Consider the following 27,085-nt stretch of genomic DNA (forward strand, 5'->3'; position numbering starts at 1 on the left):
TCAACCAGCCAAGTTTAACTGACCACTCAACCAGCCAAGTTTAACTGACCACTCAACCAGCCAAGTTTAACTGACCACTCAACCAGCCAAGTTAACCTGACCACTCAACCAGCCAAGTTTAACTGACCACTCAACCAGCCAAGTTTAACTGACCACTCAACCAGCCAAGTTTAGCTGACCACTCAACCAGCCAAGTTTAACTGACCACTCAACCAGCCAAGTTTAACTGACCACTCAACCAGCCAAGTTTAACACACTTACAGCTTTTCAGGACATCCTTCGGGCATATTCAGCACTCTGCCCTGTTTGACAAATTCTCCTGCGCCTTCGTTGTTTAATCCCCCATAAGGCATCTCACCGAGGGAGGCAATCTCCCACAGTAGTATACCGTACGACCTGTGAAAGTCAAGAATGATAAAGTCAAGAAATAAACTCAGTTATGGTGGTATTTGCACTATTTCCTCTAGTTCAAATTATTAAGTTTGTTATCCATAAAATCATCTGTGATGGAGCAGTCTTCCATGCCTTTTCAGTCAAAACACTTTTTTTTTATTTTATGCATTTACAATTCAGAAGCAAGAAATGGGGAATACCATAAAGCCAACAGAAATATTCCATATGAGAACATAAAATGTAACACAGCATTGTTTTTGTTTACCCATTATTGGCACAGAATGGTTCTCAAACTACTGTGGCACTGCATATCTGGTATGAAGTTCATTCAAGTTAAACGTTTACGATGTTGACAAGATTCTCATACTTTGACCTCTGTTGATATCAAATTTCTTCTGACCTCCACCAACGACAATAGGGTTCTTGTACTGACTATTATTAAGGCAGAGCTAAATTGACAACATTTTCAGACTTTGATCTCTGTTAACCTCAAATGCATGAATTTTCATCTCCCCACAAAAACAACAATAGTACGGTTCTTATGTTCACAAACTATATATACACACACATACAAAGGCCATCACATACATACCTTTTGCATTGCCAAAGAATCAAAGAGAAACATTCGAACAACATTAATCCATGGTAACCATTCTTTGACAATATAATCATTCCAACAGGTTAAGAGCATGAGAACACAAAAGAGTTATTATTTTACTGTCATAAGTACCCACTAGAAAAACAAGAAGATTTATCTATTCTGTCCTCATTGTGGATAATCAATCAGAAGTGATCTGCTAGTTTTGCCACCATTGCAACTATCACCATCATCATCACCATCACCAACACCATCATCATCACCACCATCATCACCATCACCACCATCACGACCACCACCACCACCATCACCATCATCACCACCACCAGCACCACCATCATCACCACCACTATCACCACCACCACCATCACCACCATCATCACCACCACCACCACCATCATCACCACCACCACCATCACGACCACCACCACCAACCACCATCATCACCATCACCATTACCACCATCATCACCACCAGCACCACCATCATCACCACCACCATCACCACCACCATCATCACCACCACCATCATCACCACCACCATCACCACCACCATCATCACCATCACTATCATCACCATCACTACCAATATCAGAGTTATAAATAGAAGTAAGATCTTGTGTTCCACTCACCACACGTCTGAGCTGGTCGTGAATACACCGTCTTTGACTGATTCAGGGGCCATCCACCTGATTGGCAGCATACCCCCTCTCTCCTTACGGTAATAGTCTGATTGGTAGATGTCTCTCGCAAGACCAAAATCTGTCATGAAGACAAAAAGTTATTTCCTTAAATCAGAGTTTTCCGGAAGAATTTGAAACTTTGTTCGGCTGAATTCAATCAATTTCTTGATTCAGTTCCATTAAATAATCCAAAGGAAAAAACAAAGTGTAATTCACTGAGTTGACTTGACATTAAAGTGATTTGAAAACAAGGGAAAAGTCAAACATATGTTTCGTTTTCCAATCTATTTATGTTTAATACTAATATCCAACCTCAAGGAGAATAAGTTATCAAAGGAAAGCCAAGCATGTAAGGTATCAAAAGATAATTTTCCCTAATGACATCACAGAATATCACAGACAACAGGACTAATGAAGGGTTTTTCCCACCCCAAAAATTAAGTCACCTTTTTAAATCAATATCTGGAGTTGACAATAAGATTCACTCTTTTTAAGTCTTTGTCAAATTTTCAAATGTCACGTATTTTCAACTAGCAGTGTAGCACAATGTTATTTCCAATATAAGCTGTCAGTTGGTCTGTCGCCCCCATACATCCATTTTAATCATGAAAATGTTGTCTTTTATGACAAATGACTTCTACCAACCTGCCACTTTGCAAGTCCCATCTTCAGAGACTAGACAATTTCTCGCGGAGAGATCTCGATGGACGTATTTATTGGCTCCTAAATACGCCATACCGTCAGCAATCTCAGCAGCCATCTTGATTACCTCTGGGTAGGTCGGAGGGTGTTTTCTCTCCATTAACTGAAATGGCGTGAAAAGGGAGTTAAAAAAAACAATAAATAAATTTTTTTAAAAAATATATATTTTTGCCTCTGCATTAAATTTAATTTGACAAGTACAACTATTAATAAATAGGGATCATAAGGTGAAACCAAAAATAGAAGTATCACTGCCAGGGAGACTAAACTCAGTGGAGGGTTGCTCAGCCTGGGCCAGTATGACACGTTTTTTTGGGGGGCTTTTTTGTTTTGTTGACACAAGGTTCTCTCCCAACAATGAATAGAATGCAAGACAATCGTTGGACACTAGCCAAGGAGTATGTTATCGGAAGTTTCTGGAGTACACATTATTTATCTATAGAATGTCTAACAATGGGTCATAATAATAGTTTACTTTCATTTATTAAAAAAAAAAAAAAAAAAAAATATGTACAAAGGTTGAACATACCAACAAAAACAATTGAAAACACTGCTAGGTATGTTTTTCTCATTAATGCATAGCAACAACTTGGGACATTTCAATGGTATAGGGTCTTGTTATACCATAGCAGACAAAACAATTTCTGGGAATCTCACACAACAAACAATTAATATTTATGAATCACTTTTAGTATTTTACCAGTTTGCGACAATGGACAAAAGATTCCCTGTTATTCCACCAAGGGACTGGTATGTAACCTTGATGCTGTAAGGCCACTTTGAATAGTATTTTGTTACACCAATTAAATGTTTCCTAGGGTTTATAAACAAACTAAAATCATCTTTATGAAACAATTTGGCCATTCTGAATGGTATCTTGCTAATTCAGAATTCCGGAATAGCTCATTTCCATATTGTTAATTTCCATATTTTCCATATATTGCTATACCATACCAGACAAAGGATGTCATGGTCTTACAAAAAACACAAACATAAAAACAAACAAAAAAATCTTCCTTGAATGGGGGGGGGTGCCAAGATTCACAGCTGCTGAATGACAGTGGCTGTGAATCTTGGCCTCCCCCTCATGTTCAACATTTGTCAGGAAGCAGCAACCTTAAATTCACGATTCATACACTATTTTTTATGGAAAACAGTTAAAGACCAGACCAGAGATAGTCATCTAAAATATTAACTCTTTTGAGAATCATCCAGCACATGCAGCCCTATCATAAATTATTTTTTATTTTATTTCAATTTTTTTTAAATAGACAGTGATTTACCGGCAGATCTTGTTGGTTTTCTGGTCGTCTGGCTCGAAGCCAGTTCTTGAGGTCTCCCTGCGCCATGAATTCCATGATGACATAGGTAGGCTGACCTTTAGACACCACCCCCAGCAGATGGACCACGTGGTGAGTTTTTATGTTTCTGACGGGAAAGAAAACAAACAGGGCGACTACATAAACCAATTGTGAAAAAATCTATGTTGGAACTGAACAGTTATTATCAGGGAAAATCAAGTTGAAAGATCAGATGTTTATTTGTGTTTAATAAAGTTTTATCGGCAAGAAGATATGTGGGGGGGGGGAATGGGGGGGTGAAAGAGAATGAAATCAAAAGACTTAAGGATTAGCCGGCTCTGAGAATCACAAATGGGTGACAAAGAATGGTCAAAGTGGGTAGATAAAAACTGTTGAAAGCAAAGACAGAAATAAGTTTACAAGAAAAGACAATGAGATAGAAATATAAAGCTACAAATGCTTACGAGTCTAGTGTTACCTGCTGATAACTTTCTCTTTCTTCAACGCTTTGCTTTATACATACTTTTCCCTTCATTGTTAACCTTCTACTCTCCGTCCAGGTATTACTGATAGAAGGATAGAAGTTTTTAAAACCACGCTAAATGGCTCTTCTGTGGTTGTGAGTTTCAACTACTCCCTCTTTTCAACTACTTTTCAACTACTCCCTCTTGCGGTACGACTGAATCGCCAACAACAGTTGTTCCTAACATAAAGCTGATCTTTGACATATTTCATATCTATCAGTTTGACAGAGCGCTGTTACCCATAAAGCTGTTACCCATATGCTGTTACCCATACATTGACTGTGTATCGAATCAAAATCATGTACCAAAGCACGACGAGGCACATCTTTTATATCTTGTCAAATCTGGTTGGTACATTATGTTATATATCCCTGGACACTTTGCTCCCTTACCCCCCCCCCCCAACTCCCCTTTCTAATCCTCTGCCCTCTTGCTTTCATCCTTATTTCCACTAACTACTCTAGACAAATTTGAAATATTTTCAGTTTTATTGCTGAGTTAGGCTATAATATTCTGATGCATTATGGGAAATAGATGACCAAGTTTGACCAAATGGGATCAATAACTTTATCAAAAAGTACTCGTTAATCACTGCTGGGATATCGACCAAACGCGATCAATAACTTCATCCAATAGTACTCGTTGATCACTACAGGGATAATTAAGATATTGATCGAGCACAATAAACGATAACCGAGCAAAATACTGCTAACACTCACTTCATGACAGATGCTTCATTCAAGAATTCTATCCTATCTCTGACGGAGGCATTTGCTTGCACTGATTTGACAGCCACTGTGGTCTTTTCTTCACCTGGTATGATTTCCTGGGCGATCCCCTCGTAGACCATACCAAAGCCCCCCTTTCCCAATTCATTCACCACGGTGAGCTTCTCGCGTGGGAACTCCCAGTCGTCGGGTACGTACACTGAAATCAAAGAACATTTATCCTGTTAAACTTTGAAAAGCCCTTTAATCTTCTATCCTAAATTTGCAATAAAACAATGTACCTGTCCAAAAAAAAATTCTATTTTGTTTTTTCCAATTTGGTTTTTCCACAACAACAAAATTTTATATTTTTTGGCAGGGGTCTCAGTTCCTTTTCTTAACCCCTTTTACTTAATAGCAATTCACAAAACTTTAAAAGCCTATTACATTTTTTATTGTATCTGTTTCTTTTTGTTCTGAGCACCATATTATCTTTTACTCTTGTCATGTTGATTACAAATTCAACTCAGAACACAACTTGCACAACAAATAACTTAAAAGGAATTTCAAATTCCCTAGTTACCACGATGCATTGTGCAGACCATTCATCGTGGTAACTAATGAATCTAACATGAATCTAATGAATCTAACACAATACTCAACCAGTGGGACATACCCATGCATCTAAAAAACCAAACTAAAAAATTGATGAAAGAATTTCACTCGTTTGTTATCGTTTATCTCTTGCTTAAACCCATATCATGATTGAAAAAATGGTCAAATATTGTAAAGTTGTGCTATATGTACCTACATTAAAATTATTGTTCTATTTTGATAATACAATCAATGGTAAGGATTTTCACAAAACCCTTTTTCTTTTTCTTTTTTTGTGCCATTAAGTTCCACAAAGTATTTTATGGATGGATAGCTTCACCATCTCAAGAAATGTTGGCTTTTCAAACCATAACATAGTGACATCTTAGACAATGCTTGAGTGCTGAAATGTACGAAGTAGTTTCGACCGACATGGACGATACTATACTGGGTGGTAAGTTAGGGCCTAGAAAATACTGAATAAGATGAGGAGTGACTCACTGTCGTTGGTACTGAAGTACTCGGGATTGGCAGATGCATAGAGCACAACATCTGGAGTCTGATCTTTGCGGTACCTGGAAGAACGGGAAGATGTGACGTTTGTCTCAAGATATCTGCCAACCCCTCTCACTCTCTAAGGAGTCATGTACTACAACACGCAATGGAAGGCGTAGTTAGGGGAGATGTCCCCCCACCCCCCCAACTCCCCACTCCACAGAATTCCAAGAATATCATCTTTAAGTTTATCCTTATCAAAGTATCATATCAGACAGCATCTATATTTACCCCCCCCCTTCCCCAACGCCCACTCCCTGGGAATTCCGAATACTCACTGATAACGGAAGAATAGCATCAGGCAGATCCCGAGGATGATGAAGGCCAGGGCTCCTACGATCCAGGGTATCTGCTGAACAATTGGCGCCTTTGGGGGTAGCACTTCTGAAGGAAAAACAAGAGATACAAAAAAAAAAAAACGTCAAATCGGAGATCGGAGTACCTTAGACTGATGACTTCATCACAATGTAAACTTTAAGTGAAGGGTTTTGTTGGGCTAGGGGGAAAAAAATTCTTCCCTTTTCATTTTCTGGCATAAGAAATAATATTTGCTTGCGGTATATTGACCATCTTCGATTACAAGCAAAAAGGTGAAAACGAAGAATATATTCTTGAGTGAAGTTAAAGTTTTCAACGTTACCAAAAAAATCCAAACTTATGTTGCGTACATTTTGAGGTGATATGTTGAAGATACATAGAATACTGACATAATACCTGACAGAAGTAATGTCCAGTTTACTGAATTTAGGGGATGGGGATGGGATGGAGATGGGGTGGGGTGGGGTGGGATGAGAGGTGTTGGAAGGCTAGTATTGAAACATCTAGGTACATCTAGGTATATGTGAATGGAAAACAACTTAATTCTTGTTAACAGGTTTTGTATTTTGCAAAGACAGTTGGGTGGTTTGATGGTTGGATGGTTGGGGGGGGACTTGATTATTTCAAACAGCTCTTGCAAACTGCTTTTTGAGTCTTCCTTACCGTCGATACTTGGAACATTCAGTGGTTCCGACCGTGTCCAGTTTCCGTTTCCGGCCAGGGTAACAGCTCGGACCCGTACAGAGAAGTTACCGCTGTTCCTCAACGTGAATGTGAAGCCACCAGCTTCGGTGAAAGCAAACGCCGAGATGCAGTAGACCTCCTTGAATCTGTCAGACTGAACACAGAAACGAGAATAGAATCAATCAATTTGACTGATCACGGAGGGAGGGAGATACATACTTTAAAACGAAAATTACTGAGATTTTATTTCATTTTCAGTATGCAACAGGGTATTAGAAGAACACACAATTCACTGTTGTTTTTCCTTTCAAACATTTGGCTCACTTGCAACTCAAAAGAACATGAGGATTGAATAGGTGGTTGAGCCACTGCAATCAATGAATCCTTGAAAGTTGCGGCCAATTTTCTCAAATAGCCAAAAATGAACCTGGACTGATATTGATTGCTGAAATGGTCTCTACAATGTCAAAAGGAATTTTGTATTGACACTCATCCTTTCAAACGGTTTCCCTTTTTTTTTTCCTTGTATGTGTGCATCGACTGCAAAAACTTTCTACAAAACCTTTCAACTTAATCTTCAGAAAAATTTGCAACAAAAAAAAATTAAGGGAATGACTAAACACATACCTGCTCCTGTGATGTACTGTTAATGCCCGCTTCAGGAGATGCAGTTGCCAAGGTAACAGTCTCAACAGTCTTTGGTTTCACTTCCTCGACGACTTCTACTTCGTATTTCAGGACAACACCATTTGAATGCGGGGGTGGCTCCCAACGGGCCAGTATGACGTGCTCTTTGATCTTTTGATCGGTGATGTTCAACGCAATACCTGACACTATATCATCAGCGTTTTCTGTGAGCAAAAAGAGGTTTAATAACGAGGTAAAACGATGGTTTACTTCTTTCATATTAACTAAAAAAGCTGCAAAACCCTTCTCCCTTTTTTCGTTGTAGAAACGATCGCTATTTTATTCTTGGATGAACTGGCTAACCATGTGTATAAAAGAAAACTAACATTGGAAGGGCAGGAAAAAGCTGGAGGAGGGGGTGGAAGGGGGGTTTGAAGAGTTTATCAGCACTGTGTAGATAAGGGTCAGAAATGCTGAAGGGTTCCTTGCCCCCCCCCCTTCCTATGTACAGTACACACCTTGTGGCTGTCCCACTGAAAATGGATATTGAGCTTGGTACAATAATGTAACTCAAATATCGGGAACACATTTTCATCCATCCTACGGGACTTCAGGCATTAGGATTTGGAGCCATGCAATAATAATAATACCACGGCCAAGTCGGACAACATTTGCCAGAAAGAGATATTTTGCTAGAAAACTCTGCATATCGCAAAGGTTGACATATGAAAAGATGTATTTTAATGAGCCAATGAGAGGCCTGAAAACCTCAAGTCTATGATAAAATTTCAGTGTTCACAGCAGGAACCATTAAAGCATTGTTCTCTCCCCAGTTCATAATACAAACTCTACACAACCCTTTTTATTTTATTTTTTCCCCCCACCACTTTTTTCACAGATACGGCACAATCGAAAGGTGCAACGGTAAGACTCACCTTTCGGTAAGGTTCTCCCAAAAACCACCGTACTCTGCTCGCTACAGCCTTCCAAGTTGCAGGCAACGACTTCCACCATAATCTGTTCAAAGTGACCGAGGTCTACAATCATGAACTCATCGTTCATGATGACCTCCGCCTCGTTTACGACTGGTCGAGGGTCGGACACGTTGGCGGCCGCGGTCGTCCCGTTGCCGTCCGTCTGAGATGGCGCCGTCGTGTTCGGAGAGGAGGATTTATCATCGATGACAACATTTCCGACTGGGCTCTGCGTCGAGTCCACCTCACGCTTCGAACGTTGTGGCCTAGGAGGAAACGAAAATGAGGAGTTATTTTTTACAACTTACGAACCAAGGGATCCAATTAATAATTAACGGTAGTCAAATTGTCTACTACTCTGACATACTCTGCAAATGTTTCAAGCACTATAAAGGTAGCACATGAGGCTAGTATAAACAAGATAGAGTGTACCATACGTAGTGATAGGGACGACAGCATAGGTGACATTGATTGTAGGAATAATGGAAAGAGGTATAGAAGAAAGAGTACACACAGAGAAGCAAGACAAATAATATCATTATATATAAAGGTATGGCAATGAGGTAACGAGAGATCCATCTCTGTTCCCTCATGGTCCACTCCCTATGCATCCCTTCCCACCCACCACCCCCCACCCCCCACCCACCCACTTCTCCCCCCTCATGCAAACTTCCCAATCAACGACAACCACTTGTATTTTCAACAGTCAATGATATTCCCATGGACTGTATCACAAGCCCAAAAGCTGTCCTCCCTCCAACCTGCAATGAAATGCCAATCAGTAGACACACGACCAGGTCTGAGTTGGTCACCCCGGACACAAAAAATTGTAGAAATTGAGCCATGGCAACGACACACAACCCAACAAATCACAATTTTAGTCACCTTGGAAGGTACCTATAAGGTGTGGGCCTGTCTGTGGGGTTTTCAGTTTATCTTCTACGGGCTAAGTTCACAGTCACGGTATAAATGTATGCAAATGTGTACTACTCTTTCTGAAATGCTTTCATCTTGATTTATTCAATGGTTTGGAGGAGCATGGAATATGTGAAAAAACATGATGAGATGGTAACAATTTCTAGAGCAAACTGTTATAGCCCTTTTTTTCAGGAATCTGATATAGTGACAAGATTGTGTTTTCTCTTTCTTTTGAATAAATGTTTGTTATATTACTAATAATTCCTATTTACTGTAGCATTAAATAAACGTGTCATAATTGTTAAACTATGAAACCATTTCCTCTTGAGGCAAAACAGCACACCACAGTAAGAACTGACATGAAGTAAAAAAAATAAGTATCATAATCTGAACAACACAAAAAGGAGTGAATATCAAATTTACATAAGCTGAAGATTTATGTTGCAAATGTAATATACTTTATTTATTAAAATTTGGAAATGTTTGCTGATACCCATGAATACCAAGAAATGACTGATGATACAAATGGTTTGAAAAATAAAATTTGTAAAAATACTTTGATGAAAATGTAAAAAGTGTAAGAGGGAAAGGTACTATTTTAAATCATCAGATATCTCTTACAGTAAAAGATATATTTATCTCATTGGCTTTATGACCATTTTGTTTGTGACATCACATATTACCTATAAATTTGTTTTTCATTTCAAGTGAGATTATTTGCCTAATTTTATATAGCATCAAATGCAACATCCACAATTGTTTTCCTCTTTACATAACACATTTATGTCACATTATTTATATTTATCCATATATTTACAATAGCATCTCTTTTGTTTTCCCTTTGTTTCATATCAGGACAGTTACCAACTTACCTTTGTTCTAAAGATACAATGCTCAATTTTATGATAATAACTTCAAAATATTATTAATTTTTTATTCTCTTTTTTTTTTTCCGGAACAGACCAAAACATGTATGAACTTTCCACAAAGTTCTAATACTTATCACAAAATGAAACGGAAAAAAATAAAATAAAAACAGGTCAAATTTTTGAAGCAAATGTAAGAGAGAGAATGAATATACATAACAACAACTACAACAGAGTCTGATAGAATCCTCACTTGTCAGAAAAAGTTAAAAGAAAGTTATCATAAAAGACACATAACGTACAACATTCTCAGATATACAAAGTACATGGTGTGAACACCACACAGGAAGTGCATTCTAACACTAGTAACATTATTCAGTATGATATAAAGGGTATCGTACATGCACCCCATTCTCATATTCAGTCTCACTGTATACAATGTGGGACAAACCACAAAATACTGTAAATAACTTGACTGGATAGTAATGGGGACCGGGAAAAGATGGAGGATGGAGGGGACAGGGGTGGGGATGGGAGGTAGGACAAATATATGTTAATGTAGGAGGGAGAATGGGGGTGGGGGAGGGGGTCAAAGGGTCAATAAAGAAAAACCATGTTTTCCAAGCTCGCAAGAGCCAACAACATTTGGTAAATAGCTCTTAAAATTTGGAAATTATCATGAAGGACGACAGACCTAACAGACAAAATAGTTTTATAACACATATTGGTTTGCATTGTAAAGTATTTGTCGGTTGTTCACTGAACACCATCCCCACAAAAGTGACGACTCAAACGAACCGACAGTTAAAATCTCAAGCATGTAGAAAGAGGTTTAGTTTTAAAACTATTATTAGTAACAGTCCAAAACAAAACAAAGATATTTGGTGGTCTCGGACGACCAGATGACCTGATTTGAAATTTGCCTGGAATGATGAACCAAATCACACGTTGCTTGGAGTGGAAAGTGTCTGTGTAACTTCTGATTGGGACGTACCAATTACGTGAGTTACGAGGGCACTTGCTATTTATTGCAATCGGCACGTTCGCTGCCTAGGGTACAAAGGTCCCCCATTTGTTGTATGTGGTGCGGAGAGATTACATCAGACTAAAGTAGATAGGTCCCCTTTTCTCGTATGTGGTGCAGAGAGATTGCGTTAACTTAAAGCACAATCAATCACATCAATTAGATACCTCTCTAAACAATTCATTCCATCACCCTCTCGGGCAGTATTAGCCGCATACTTTTAATCAAATTCTTTTGCCTAAAGACGACAGTGTGGACATGACCAGTTACTCAGAAATGAGCGAATGATGATGAGTCTCAGACCACTAGAAATGAAATGTTTTCTTTCTGCTTTGAATAACAATGTAACTGTAAATGAGGGAGCGATGTACCCACGTCTCCATGACAATTGTTTGGATCGGGCAATGACGGTTTAAACCAGGTTTTGCGAGCGACCCACTATTTAACCGACATTTCAACTGGATGAGTCACACGGTCTGGTGTACATGACGCTCGAGTTAATGAAAGTTCTGTCGTCGTTGCCTGGCGCGACCTGCACAGCTTCTACATGAAATTATGGATTTTGTATGATGTTTGACCGAGCTGTTTAATAATGGTGATCTAGAGGCTGCACAAAACAAGGGGCTACTCAAGATTCTGCCCACTACACATATCTTCGATATTTTCGCCTCCCCCCCCTGGACCTTTTCACTTGCAGGCGTCCCTGTCTATTCGAATTAATTTAATATTCGAGCAATCATGATTCCTTAAAATTAGATTTAAAACATCGTGATAACATCCGTTGTCAATGCAGAATCCAGAACAATTAATGACAAAACAGATCAGACTATTCAACCGTCAACAATCGCTACAAAAATTATCTAGTTAAAAGGAAGGGACAATAACACACACACAAAAAATGTTAAGATGACAAAAATCACAAAATAAACTTCCACACATAAAACATATAAAAGAAGATCATATGAAATGTATTTCATGTGTCACTGAAATACCAAACAAAAGATCGCTGCAGTGGGCTTGGTGCCACCGATTTCAGGGACTTGCCATTATTTATTACCCTTTACGTTCATAATGGGTCACATGGGGAACTGGGGTAGTCAGCCCATAACATCCTACCACCGGTAGGGTGTTTTATGAGTGTAAGTACCTTACACTTTTATGTTAAGGCAAGATGGAATTCTACCGACTTGAAACGTTTATTTCCGAATGAGTCAGTCTCCGATTCATTAACTTTTATGATCTTCCACTTGACAACTGTTTGAACCATCGACAATATACTCGATAATCATATTAAAATTTTCAATAACAGAAATTTGAAATTCAGTTTGTTTACAGGCCGTACGGAAAATACATTCAGTTCGAATGTTGCAAGTTTTAAATATGAGAAATTTCATATGTTGCATGCATTGGTTCCTTTCTCTGGATGTTTTTAACAACAATAATATACCCTCTACCTATCATTCCCGCAAAGATATGACCCCTTTCAATTCTCATCCCGACACATTTCCGACACTGACCACTTCCGTCTACACACAGAACCGGATAAACATCGACTCGGAAGAGGATAAATAAAGATAGCTGACACAAGAAAAAAAATAACGAGAGAAAAATCATGAGAAGCTAAATGTTTGTGTGGATGCAGTCTGGAAACATGTGAAGCCAAACAGCAAAAAAAGGGCGGCGAATGTGCAATATTAATGACCAGCCAGCCAGCCCTTCGATGACACATATACCTACCTCATCAGTATGTCGTCCAAGTAATAGCTGTGTTATCAAACAATGGGTAAGTGAGAGGGGTTAGAGGTGTCAGCAGCAGCAGCATCATTAGAATGGAATTTGGGTAAATAACCATTATTAAAAAAATACCCAAAAAAAAGGCCAAGATTAGATGGCCCTTTTCTTTTCTTCTATTCTAATTTTCTATGTTTCTGTTTTTTTTATTTTTTCATGTCTTTCTTGATTTTAATAAGCTTTATATGACCCTGTTACATTTCATATACATAACAGACAATTTGTTTTCTCTCTGTTCTTTACATGTTTTTAGGTTTGATAAAGATGAAAACTCAAATAATTGAGAATAATAACGACCAAAAAAAAAATTCAAAATTTTTTTGTTGAGACATATAGTAGCAAAATGAAAAAAATAAATACAGCATTCCTAGAAGCACAGAGATGTGTCTAGCTACCCCCCCCCCCCCAAAAAAAACTCTGACAAGTTAAAGAAAAACATCTCACAGGATATTAAAATTATAAAGAATAACATCCAAGTCTTTCTTTTCAAGGTTCAAGATCACTTACTTGATTGTCAAATTTTGGTACAGCAGAGAAAAAAAAAGTTTGATTAAAATTGTCAAAAATAGTGAGTCTCTGACAAACTACATGGGTCCTCTCTACCATGGGGTTGACCATGAGGTTGACCATCCGGAAAGAGGGAAAGATTTGGTTGCGAATACGAGAAGGAGAACCCTTTCTAAATTAAACATAACATCCATATGGAATGTTTTTGAGAGTTTGTATGTATGTATGTGTAATTGCATATATGCATATTATTATTATATTCCTGTTGGTTTCTTACTTTTTGCCCCTGCGCTTTTCTCTTAAGTAGAAACCTTTTTAAGGGTTTTGTTTAACAAATTCCAGAATATATTTTTTGTTAGTAGAACAAACCCCAACAAGAGTTATTAGCATGCATGAAAATGTTATTGATTAATGTAGTGGGACCATCACTGCATTCTGCAAAACAAAGTCTTTTAACATTTGAATAAAACCATGAATAAAAAACAGTCACGAATTGTTTTCCCCTACCTCTTGATAAATATGATATTGTGCAGTGCATTTTCGAAGGTTATCTGATTTCGGACTTCATCTGCATCTTTCAAATCTTTTCCTCCCTCGCAGCTGCAGTTACAATCGCCGTCCCATTCCTCGATGATGTCGGTTCTCTCAGTGGTCGTGTCTTCTCTCGGATTGGAATTTGGAATTTCTAACAAAGAAAATTGACAAACTTCCTAGTATTAAGAAGGAAAAACACTCAGAAAACATTGTGACCAAATCTTCAACTTGGCAGCCCTTTATCGCAACAACAACAACGAAAAATTGTAAAACTTCATGGAAAATGAATATTATTTAAAACTTGACCTCAGTAAGATTAAATAAGTTTAAAACGACTTTGCCTGTACATGTATCATATGGAGGTGATTTTTTTTTTCTTTGATATTATTTGTATATACACATATTTCTATATTTTTTTATATTTCTGATAAACTGCTGTACGTACGAGTATATGAATTTCCTTCTTGGAGAAATAAATTTTTACTTACTTCACTTTTTTACAACTTACTAAACAAACTAACTAATTAACCCACTGAAAGTCTTAAACCTGTATAAATTATAAAATGGAAAATAGCTAAGACATTGATTGCTAGACCAGGATTCGAACCACTGACTGACCTCTGAGTAACCATTGTCTAAGATTATTTTTGGATTATTCATTTACTAATATAAATTATTAAAAATGTGAGATTTTCCATTTGTCAAATACATTGACAACCTGATACTCACTGCCTATGCAAAAGTCCACGCTGCCGTACGAAGCGTCCACTTGCTTGGTCCACTTCAGCTTGTACCTTGTTACGTTGCCGTTTGGTTCATCTGGAGGGCCCCACATCACCCTCAGTTTTGAGGAACTGACAGCCTGGATTAGCAAGCTGGTAGGGGCAGATGGAGCTAAGCAAAAACAGAGGGAAAAATAGAACATCATCAATAACAGGTCTAATTAACAGGTTTTATTAACAGGTCTTATTAACAGGTATTATTAACAAAAGGTCTTATAAACAGCAGCTATCAAAGTGTTTTGTTTTGGCAAAAGCTACAGTAACAGGACCCAGCCACCGGGTTGAGGTACAAACTACATCAACAGGTCCCAGCCACCAGGTTGAGGTACAAGCTACATTAACAGGTCCCAGCCACCAGGTTGAGGTACAAGCTACATCAACAGGTCCCAGCCACAAGGTTGAGGTACAAGCTACATCAACAGGTCCCAGCCACCAGGTTGAGGTACAAGCTACATCAACAGGTCCCAGCCACCGGGTTGAGGTACAAGCTACATCAACAGGTCCCAGCCACCGGGTTGAGGTACAAGCTACATCAACAGGTCCCAGCCACAAGGTTGAGGTACAAGCTATATCAACAGGTCCCAGCCACCAGGTTGAGGTACAAGCTACATCAACAGGTCCCAGCCACAAGGTTGAGGTACAAGCTATATCAACAGGTCCCAGTTACCAGGTTGAGGTACAAGCTACATCAACAGGTCCCAGCCACCAGGTTGAGGTACAAGCTATATCAACAGGTCCCAGCCACAAGGTTGAGGTACAAGCTATATCAACAGGTCCCAGCCACCAGGTTGAGGTACAAGCTACATCAACAGGTCCCAGCCACCAGGTTGAGGTACAAGCTATATCAACAGGTCCCAGCCACCAGGTTGAGGTACAAGCTACATCAACAGGTCCCAGCCACAAGGTTGAGGTACAAGCTACATCAACAGGTCCCAGCCACCAGGTTGAGGTACAAGCTACATCAACAGGTCCCAGCCACCAGGTTGAGGTACAAGCTACATCAACAGGTCCCAGCCACAAGGTTGAGGTACAAGCTATATCAACAGGTCCCAGCCACCAGGCTGAGGTACAAGCTACGTCAACAGGTCCCAGCCACCAGGCTGAGGTACAAGCTACGTCAACAGGTCCCAGCCACCAGGTTGAGGTACAAGCTACATTAACAGGATCCAGCCACCAGGTTGAGGTACAAGCTACCACAAGAGGACCCACCGACCAGGATGAGGTAAAATGCTATAACAAGAGGACCAACCCACACAGGGTGGAAGTACAAGCTACCTCACTGGTTGAGGACCAATCCACCTTGTTAAATTACATCAGCTTGATGATTACGAAATACGTGATATAATCTTACCTCTCTCTGGAGTAACAATGTACTTGATGTCGCTTTTAACACCGTTTTCCGTTCCAGATATCATGTACGAGCGCACGTACATGGCATATCTCGTAGCAGCGTTCAAACCCGGCAACAACAACTGATACTCGGTTGGTTCCGTGTACGTAGAATCCCAGAGGGAGCCACCACAACTCTCTTCTCCATCAAACTGGGTCACATTCTTGTCCCTGAAGGAGCAATCAATGCAGCAAATGTTTTGTAAATCACATTTTCAAATGAAAGCTACTGTAAGATATACTTCCACGTTCTTAGCAACTTGTCAACGTTTTGAATGGTAGTTGTAAAAAGCAAAATGATGTGTGTGGCTAATGTTAATATGCATTTGGTGTTCATTAAGGGTTGGAATTCAAACACAAAAATTCATTAACACTGTACTTGAAGAGCTTTTTTTTCTCTTTTTTATTTGGGGGGGGGGGGGAGATCACAAAAAGGTTCACCAAATACAACAAACTTCCGAAAGGTAGGACATGTTCCAAACATGTACATGGTACGTATTGCATGTTACTATGTACATATATGCAACTTATATGTTGACTTTAAGGAGTTACTTATCAGTTCACATTATCGACATATCTCTCAGAGCATTATTCAAATCTGGTGAACCACTTGGCATTCCATACATTTATCTTAAAGACCCCATCAATACAGTCCCTTTTACGATAACTTAACTTATCTAATCCTCTGAAAACCACAGACAAAGTAAGAGTAGGTTCTATATATGCTGCTATATTTTGTTTGTTTGGTCCTCAGCAACACCGTATAAGACGACTGCAGCCAATTACATAACTTGCATCTTTTTCAGGTCTTAGAACTTCAATTGTCACAACATAGTAGTAGACATGTGCAGCTCAATTTAATCTCTCCTCCAAAAAATTCAACAGACTTAAAGGCCTGTCTGCTGAGTCACTTGATGATTTATTTCCTGCTGTTTTTGTCTTCACCTCCCCTCCCCATGCATCCCAATGCAACTCTCCTCTCCTCTCCTCCCCTTTCCTCCCCTTCCTTCTCCTCTCCTCTCCTCTCCTCTCCTAACAAGGTATCACGTTTCATTACTGTCTACATTTTGAAGTGACAAGAAGAAAACCTCACTTGCAAAGCAACAGAAAGTTAACTTTTTTTATAGGGCGGCACTAGGTTTGGGGAGAGTCTTCAATGCCTTTAAGCAATTCGCCAAGACACTACAAAACCAAATATACTGCGACAATCTACTATGGCTCTCACTTTGTCTTCTTGCCAGGTAACAAGCACAATGGATACTACAGCTGCCAACTCTCCTCCCCTCCCCTCCCCTCCCCTCTCCTCCCCTCCCCTCCCAACTGTAATCCTAGCAAGGCAATAGGATACTTACGCAACTCGCCAAGACACTACAAAACCTAGTATACTGCGCCGGTCTGCTATTGCTCCCACTTTGTCTTCTTGCCAGGTAACAAGTATAATGGACCCTACAGCTTTCAAGGTTAAGTTGATTTTCAATGCACTACCTGTAAACCAGAGCAGAGTTAAACAAAGAACATTGAAGAAGAGGTCGTCAACACCATCAAAATTATAAAACATTTCAAGACTGGTCGCCGCTAAACTGCCCTGACCGAATGCGACCTCACTTGACCCCGACCGTAGTCACCTAGTTATCGGTAGTCTTCGAGGGCCATAATCATACAACTGACCCTGCACACTAAGCCACACTCATGATGCAGTGACTGCACTGTGCTAACGACAGGTGTTTGCTTAGGTCACATGCAAAATTATGTCCTAGTGAGTTCTTAGGTTGTATCTGTATAAACTGCGCAATTTTAGTCACGCACCACTGCACACTACCACCGACTGCGATATTTCAAGTTTTTCCGACTGAAAACTGAAAAACTATGAGGGGTGGTAGTCTTAGGGGCACTATCCACAAGTTTCTATGTTATGATGGTAGAATAAAATGGTATAACGAATAGGGTATAACGTAACGGCAGCATCCAGCCAGCTTAAGTTACCATGACGATGGTGTATTTAGGTCTCCACTAATGAACCAACTAACGCAGAAGCGTGCACATAGTTGGAACGTTCCAGAAATCATAAACAAAGATAAATAGTACTAGTTAACTCTTTTCTCAAAACTTACATGCAACAAAATCTCCGTTGGTGTTTCGCGACACATCACCGGTTGAGAGGTTTGCAGAGAGGCCTCCCGTTGCAGCAAACTCTTGTATTTTGTGATAGCAGAGTTTGGGGTTAAAGTGGAAGAAAACCTTCCCTCTGGTTATAGAAAAATTCTGGTGCGGCGTTACAAACAGATCCTGCAGGTTTCGATTATCCAGAACGTAAACAGAGTAAAGTCTGATATTAAAAAAAGAAAGAAGGGAAAAACACAGATATAGTCAAAATGGTGATGAAAAACTGGTAATGGATGAAGGAGTCTGCTGCTCGAAAGTACAACTAAAGGCACAGGTGGACACAGGATTGATATCCCAGTGCTGCAGTAATTTTGTACCCAATCCACGGGTCATGAGACCTCAGGACAAACGTACTCTGTCATCGGTTTTGGTTTCTTTAGGTCACGATATAAATGGTATCACTTTTCTAAGGTATTGTATGGCTGGCCAACCATTCACAAATAGGCTGCAATTGGTAAGATACATGGCAGTTTTTTATTTTTTACTAGTTAATAAGTTTACAAGTAAAAAGGTGATTTAGCGCTATATAAATGACGTATTTATTATTTATTAAAAAAAAAAAGCTACAATTTTTATACTTTGTCTTTTAATACTTGGCTTTTACAAGTTTCCTTTCACTTGTACATTATACAATATTCCATTGATTTTCAAGGGCTATGGGGATCATTAATGGCATTCTATAGCAGAGAATCTTTCACAAATCGGCCAAAAGTGTCAAAGAGATAATGATAAGTCTTTGTTCTTTCTCAAAGTGCTTCTATTTATACTCCATATGTTATGACTTGAAAACACAAATTAATGAACCTTAAAATTGTTATGCAAAAATGTGTAAAACACCTTAAGTGCTTCCTGTTCGTAGTATCAACAACTTTTGGCACAGTGCTTGAGGACGAGGGGGGGGGGGGGGAACAAATTCTTCACAGCTCTTGAAGCAGGAAAAAGCAAGTCAATACCAGAGCAAATTACAGACTGAAAGTGGAATTTTGTGCAAAAACACTTCAGTCGACAGGATGTTTCAAGGAAATCGAGAGACTTCGCTGCTTATCAGCGGCCGATATCTGACGGCATTAACTTGAGATGATGAAGATTCTTCTCCAGAGGACATCCCTTTTTCTTTGTAAGACAGAAATTTTTCGGGAAACATTATCACTCAAGAGTAAGAGGAAATAAATTGCTTGTTTGGTTTCCTGTTTAGTATTTCTTCTTCGTAATGTTTGCTTCTCAGCGTTGTGCAAGTAGGATCGTTATATTTGAATAGTATTATTGTACATTTTGTCTCTGCGGTTGCACTGTATATATTGATATTGTTATGTTCTATTAAAACTAAATATAAGAAAATCATAAAAAGTTAGGCAATGATTGAGTTGTATTGTAATACTAAAGAACCCACAAAATTATCATGTCTATTTGTATAAATGTCAAATGAGTCAATAAAAGAGATGGAAAAATAAAAAAAAAGGGAAATAAAGAAAAGCTAACACTTACATTTAGTTAAGCTCTATAGAGAAAGGTAGGGAGAGAATAAGTTGCAGGAATTTAAGGTCATTTTCAAAATCTGCCAGGCTTGTCTATTGCAAGTAATGTGGAACAACCAACATCACAAGACAGCCAACGAGCTAGTGTTAATATCAACCTCTTCTTTCGATTCAGTGACTCGGGGGGGGGGGGTATGAGACGGATAACTTTTTGTGGTCGAAGACGACGGACAACGGACTTAGTTCTCCGTGGGTAGACATACCAAAGCAAATAAGATACAATAAATGATCTTCACGACTTACCCCCTTTCCAAATCCTTCACGCCACCGATCACCCGAAGGTTCTTCAGAAACGACAGTGTGATGAGAGAGAACGCCCGGATGATAACGAGCGCACCGCGGATCTCTTCGATTAAACCCAGGTAAGTCTCCAACTTCTTGGCCGTGTTTTCTGGGGAGGAAAGCAAATGAATGATTATGTCGATAACAAGAAAAGTAAAGGATGGATGGATAATTTGATCATGGGAATCGGTTAAAACATTTCATGCGATCTCTTCAACCTTTGCTGTCAATTTTATTTTTTAACTTGGAGATGGATTGAAACATATATATACATATATGAGGAGATAAGAAATTGGATTCTTCAAAATTTTCTTCACATGCTTCACTCTGTTCAATGAAACGGGCAGGTGAGGATATGGGAGGTGACGGGGGAGGGAGGGGGGGGCAGATGGGGCAACAAGGGGTGCCAGAACATGTTACATTTTCATATACTAGCTCTCTTTCTTAATGTCTTTAAAAGGGTAGATCAGAGGTACGACTTATCAGTCACTGATCAAAGAGGATCGTCCTGAATGGCCCTTTACATCAAAGAAATTACCAGACTTGTCTTTGTCGACAACGAAACCTTTAATATGAAGTTATGACGATAAGAAATGATAAATTAAGGATTTACCTTCGACCAGAAAAAAGTATTTTTTAATACTTTTCTCAACCTTGCCCATTTCCAAACTGCATAAAACACTGCCCAAACCATTCCTACATGTCTCCCCTACATCCCAGCCCCCCCCCACCCTCCCCAACTCCCACTATGTAGCAAGAAGATCATTTCAAGTTGGTATGTTATCACTTTGCAGCAAAGGAGAACTTGAAGGAAACAGGTCAAATCGGTAAAGGGAAACAATTAAGACAATTACAACCGATTTTAATGTCAGTGAGAAGTATATTAAAACATTTAACAAAACATGTTATATAACAGAGTGGGAGACATAAACAGGATATTCTAAAATATCTACATACATATACTATTCAAGTGGTAAGAAATATGCAAGCCATTTTTAAAACATCTGTTTTGACACTGACCAAAAGATCTATGAAAAAATTCAGAACTGGCCTCTTTATGATGTCTTTGACTATATTATCATTACTGATGACAAAGACCATTAATGTGAACATATCACACAGGGAAAACCAGAGTATTTCAATCTAGGTCATAGGTCAATAATTTTTAAAGTGTTATCATTCTGTCATGCTTCTAGTTGATACTGCTAAAAAAAAATATTAAAAAAAATTAACAATTAAAAAAGCAAACTTCCCAATAATTTTCATGCTAATGACACTGAAAAAATATTTAATGAATCAACTAATTGATTTAATGAATGTAAAATCAGTTCTATTTAATGTTCAGAAACCCTAATTAGATCAATGATATGCTTCCGATTAAACATCATACAACAACAATGTTGTCGTTGTCGTTGTTGCAATTGTCGTTGTCAACGCCACAAAGCAAGAATTTTGTTTTTGTCATGCTGATGATAAAGCACATGTGCAGCAGCGTGAAATCCTTGTGCTCATTCTTATCAACATCATTAAAAGCATTTGATTTCGTCCTTTTATCATGTTTTTGTATCTCAATCTGTTCCCATCTAGTAAGGCGAATTAATGGCTGTAATCTACCCTGCGGCAAACACATCGAGAAACGTGATGATGTAAATACACACCGACGTAATATACCAAATGTGTGCTGGATATAAATAAACACTTGCATGATGTAAACATATCCCTTAAGAGATACTTAATTGTGATCAAGTGAAATACACTTCAGTGATGCAATGGTGTATATATATATATATATATATATATATATATATATATATATATATATATATATATATATATATATATATATATATGTTGATACTAGATGAGACTAGTGGAACACTAGTAGTTGTTACTCGGAGTTTCACGCGTTATAGCGATCTTCAGACAACATTGAGTTGTCTGAAGATCGCTATAACGCGTGAAACTCCGAGTAACAACTACTAGTGTTCCACTAGTCTCATCTAGTATCAACATATATTACGCTCTGTCCAATGGACATAGAGCACTCTGCGCCAAGATAGACCCCAACCTACTCTATATATATATATATATATCTTATATGTATGTTATGTTGATGACTGTCATGATGTTAGTTATCCATACTGATTTTGTCAATGAGTTGATGGTGCCATTGAATAAGCATATAATGTTATGCATCAGTATGTTTCTGATGTCATATTGTTAGTACAACATGATTAAAGTGTACTTCAAACTCATTACATAAGTATAGATATGACGATGTAGTTATGTCAGTGCATGATTTAGCTATGTAAGGTCATGATGTAAGTATGTAAGGTCATGATGTAAGCATGTAAGGTCATAATGTAGTTATGTAAGGTCATGATGTAGTTATGTACGGTCATGATTTAGCTATGTAAGGTCATGATGTTAGTTCATGATGTAAGTATGTAAGGTCATGATGAAGTTATGTAAGGATATGATGTAGTTATGTACGGTCATGATTTAGTACATGTAAGTTCATGACGAAAGTCCATCACTGGCTAAAATGTATATGCCTGCCTTCTTTGTCTGTCTAAGAATAATATTCAAGTTTTCCATATTTTTGGGGGGATGGGTTGCTGGCTCGAAGTTTTTGTCTGATTGTAGCCAATTTTACCACCAAACCTACCAAGTATTTTTCAACAAAAGAATTGTTATTGATCAAAATAAAGATAACCTCCCTGGATAGTTTTTATTAGTTTTTGTATATGGGAATAAGCAATATATCAATATCTTATTCTATTTTCAATTTTAATGATGTCATAAACCAGGCACTTCCTCGTTATATCACCAATGCATATATTATTATCAAGACAAATGGCAATGTGGAGATAATTATGTCATCAATTGAACTAGCTGTGCAAAAACATGCTCTCAGCAAAATAAGCATATTTGGATATGAATTTACAGAACAGCTGCACGTAAAGGTTTCCATGACAATGATAAAATTGGAGATATCCAGTGATGGAAAATTGCAATTACTTTTCAATTAACATATGTTCAAACCTCAAAGTATTTTATTTTCCTTTCTGGAGTAACTCATATTTTAATGCTTAGTAAATGGGGAAGGGGAGAGAGATGGGGGGAGTTGGGGGTAGGGATGGCAGAGGGTGAGGGTGGAAATGGGGATCAGAGGGAGTGGAGTGGAGATAGGCAAAGGAATTCATACTTTAAACTAGTAAAAAACTGATTTGTATGTATGTATATGTATGTATTGAGACACTGCTTTTATGTCACTGGAAACTAGGGCCACTTATATTTTTTTCTAACAGGCTGGTTGAGGATAACATTTTAAATACTTTGAAATACATTTTGAATTGGAAAACACTTTTGTGCAATTTCCAACCATAGATCCTCAACCTAACTTTGCTTACTATGAAATCTAAAATTTAAATAGAAAAACTTTCCTAATCATAGTGTGTCTTTCTCTCTGATACATCTCAACTGAGAAAATGCAAAATATTGGACTTAACCTACAGCCAGTTGGGACAATTCCCTAATGCTAATACCTCTCTAAACTGTCCTCCCATATCATGCTTCAAAGCACTCGTACTGACGGGTACAAACAGTTCCTAACCTTTACCTTATAGAAACATGATATTCATACTGCTCGTACTGACACTACCAGTGCTCTGAAGCGGGACATGACAGTACAGTATAGAAAAAGTTGTCCCAACCGGGTGTTACCTGCTACACTGGAGTCAATGAAGAAACATACTAGCCAACACAAACTCTCCCTCTGTTAAACCCCATTGGGCGGAATAAAATGAGATACTAGTAAAATACATCTGGGCAAGGGGGAAATTTCAACAGGGAAAAAAAAATATTAATCAAAACAACTTTACTTTACTGGGTTTTTTTTTTGCTTCTTGTTTTCACCTCCCACCATACGGATCAAACCATGTTAAGGGAAACTTTAATTTTGGGTCAGAAATGTGTAAAGAAATAAGGTTGTTTTCCTCCTCCTCCTCCACAACAACAAATACTCAGCAAATTGTGTAACAGGTTTTAATGTGTCCCATGGCCAGACTACATTCCACAAATTAACTGCATGCTGACTTCCTGCCGAGAATCTCTGACTGCTTTGCCCTGAGCTTTTGTTTGTAAAAGGGTTACTAGGAGCTGAGGGGCTTGATTTCCAACACAGAGAAATTGTTTCAAATGCACTTCGTGACGGGCAGTAATTTCTCTTCCATCAGGTTACCGAGAAACAGCGTTTGTTTGTGAGGGGATTAGATCCTCCGATGTCATTTACAGACCGTACTGATGTCATAGCCAGAAATATATTTTTTATGTGTTCGTTGCGGCGGGCGCAGATGGGGCAAACATAGGGAAGGATGGAACGGCGAGAGAAGATGATAGGAACACTTCCTACAAATGATGATGATCAAGGTTGTAAATGGATGCTACTGACTTCAGTAAACTATTGTTTGTTTGTAGACCTCTCGGAGAGAGAAAAGACAATGTTGGTTTAGACGGAGTATTTACAAAGTTTGTTTGTTCATAGTTGTCACATTATAATAACTATTATAGCATCACATGATGTTCTAACATATATAAGCAATTAAGGATATTAAAGGAAAACCTTCAGTTCCGTTTACAGGCAATTTAATTGTCTATGTTCCATTTCGACAAAACTCATCTCCTACAGGTAGATCCCTTTCTCATGCAAATTTTTGCAAATGAAAAGCTTAATTATTTTTTTGAGTATCATTTATGCTCATGAACTGTTGGTGGGATTTTAGTTATCAAATAGCAAAAAAAAATTTACTAAATTCAATACCAAAAATGAAAGCTATACTTAATAATGAAATTTCACATTTAAAACCAGTTCCTTTCAAAAAACACCATTTCACCTCTGTACAACAAATGCACAAACGTTCTCAATCAAAGTGAAACTCGACTGATCTTGTTAATTACGATGGCATCTCTTGCAATTTTAAAATGCTCATATAAGCCACTCCAAAAATTTGGAGAAGAAACCTTGGAGAAGGAACCTTGAAAGAAGAAACCTTGAATGAGCCATAATTATGGTTATGAACAATAGTGGTAGGGGGGGGGGGGGTAATATGTGATCCCTCCCTTATTGTGTAGGTATTTTTCGTTTCTTTCCTTTTAATTTTCTTTTAATTTCAAATTTTTTTAAATTAACTTTGATTAAATGTTTTTCTTACCTTTGATTTTCAAAATATATTAACACTGGTAAAACCACATTGTGGCAAAACAATTTGTCTACATAACCCAGGTCAACACACATAACATAACAATAACACACATTCTTTACAGAATGAGATATATGAATTAGGTGAGCAGCATTGCGAGCAACAATGGAAGCAAGTGACTTGATTTCATTGACTGGATAACACAAAGGCCAAGTTCTTTTCCCTAAGAGAATAGTTTACATGAAAAACCTTTTATCCACAGAATAAGCTCAATTTTCTTTCCCACCATTTCTGCTTGTTGAACCATTAATTTCAGTGTTCATTTTTACACCTAAGCAAAAAATTAATAAAGATATCACAATTTCCAAGTAGGAATCGTCAAAACTAAGAGTTAAAAAATCTTTCGAACAATCCTACCAAGGGTATTTTTCAAAATTTAGTCTAATTTTAGATCAACTAATCAAAACTAAGTCACAATCCTAGATTTTCCACACCAAGTGACTACTAACAAGTAAAACATACTGGCGACATTTCGTCTCCTAGAATCTCGATACTCGAGTCTTAAATAACATCTATACGGCAAATTGGAAAATTACTAACAAATCTCGACTTTTACTCCAAAATATGAAAAATAAACACCCGGACTCTCTCAAGATAATGAACCTTCACATCATTATGGGATTTTCAAATACAACATTATCCCTTTATATTTCTTTTTATTTTTTGGTCAAAATCGTTTTTTGGGGGGGGGTCAAAATCTACTCGAAGAACAACTTTAAAACCTAAAGTCTTGCTTTTCTATCGCTGCTGCAACTTGCATAAAAAGACAGTCTTGACAGTCTGTCTTTTCACAGTTCTCTCTCCTTGAATAACACATGCCACCCCTGTGAAGAAGGATGGATGTGAGGCACCCCTGTGTAAGATCCCATCTAGGGTGGTTAACAACTAGAACACCTACTCCTTGATATGCAGACCATACCTTCCCATGTCCCTATCGATGATGTCGTATATGTCATCATGGTATGGGATTGGGTTGGATCGTCTCTCAAGACCATCCATGAAAATTTTGCCAGCTGTCCACTTTACCCTTTGAGAAATGAGATGTTCTCTCGGTCCCCAAATAAACAATGTACTTTTTATATACGTTACACAAGCTTCCTATTCATATGAAAGCATTGATCCTGTTGAAGAAACTAATTGTCACATAAAGTCTCAGATTGTTTAGGTCTTAAAACCAAACAGTTTCATCTCTAGAGTATTGTGACAACAGCAGTTTTCAAACTTTTCTTTGTTTCTATTTCATCTCTTCCAAATCTCCTGTCTTTTTTTTCTCTCTCTGTTGGCCGTACTGTGTTGTATGAAAACCACTTTATCGTGTCTTTGAGAAACATGTGCAAAAATCTAGACTGTAAGAGACACTCAATTCGGCATAAA

The 27,085-nt window shown here is 38.2% G+C and overlaps 1 protein-coding gene across 6 annotated transcripts in view; it reads right to left on the bottom strand.

Moving 5' to 3' along the window:
* Positions 1-27,085, bottom strand: part of LOC139978387 (insulin-like peptide receptor) — a 105,011-nt gene that overhangs the window by 7,035 nt on the left and 70,891 nt on the right. For 5 of the 6 annotated variants that reach the window (XM_071988582.1, XM_071988583.1, XM_071988581.1 and 2 more), the window contains exons 7-23: positions 20,412-20,559; positions 18,582-18,796; positions 17,823-17,955; positions 16,433-16,641; positions 15,029-15,193; positions 14,273-14,450; positions 13,205-13,231; positions 8,621-8,925; positions 7,686-7,909; positions 7,038-7,212; positions 6,335-6,440; positions 6,003-6,076; positions 4,920-5,127; positions 3,659-3,803; positions 2,319-2,478; positions 1,623-1,752; positions 262-396 (exon numbers count right to left, since the gene is read on the bottom strand). In XM_071988582.1, the coding sequence (XP_071844683.1) occupies positions 262-396; positions 1,623-1,752; positions 2,319-2,478; positions 3,659-3,803; positions 4,920-5,127; positions 6,003-6,076; positions 6,335-6,440; positions 7,038-7,212; positions 7,686-7,909; positions 8,621-8,925; positions 13,205-13,231; positions 14,273-14,450; positions 15,029-15,193; positions 16,433-16,641; positions 17,823-17,955; positions 18,582-18,796; positions 20,412-20,559 (2,737 nt within the window). The remainder of the gene's footprint in view (positions 1-261; positions 397-1,622; positions 1,753-2,318; positions 2,479-3,658; positions 3,804-4,919; positions 5,128-6,002; positions 6,077-6,334; positions 6,441-7,037; positions 7,213-7,685; positions 7,910-8,620; positions 8,926-13,204; positions 13,232-14,272; positions 14,451-15,028; positions 15,194-16,432; positions 16,642-17,822; positions 17,956-18,581; positions 18,797-20,411; positions 20,560-27,085) is intronic. The other variant, XM_071988586.1, reaches the window with a different exon arrangement.

This window comes from Apostichopus japonicus, chromosome 13 (assembly GCF_037975245.1).
Source record: "Apostichopus japonicus isolate 1M-3 chromosome 13, ASM3797524v1, whole genome shotgun sequence".
NCBI classification, from domain to species: Eukaryota; Metazoa; Echinodermata; class Holothuroidea; order Aspidochirotida; family Stichopodidae; genus Apostichopus; species Apostichopus japonicus.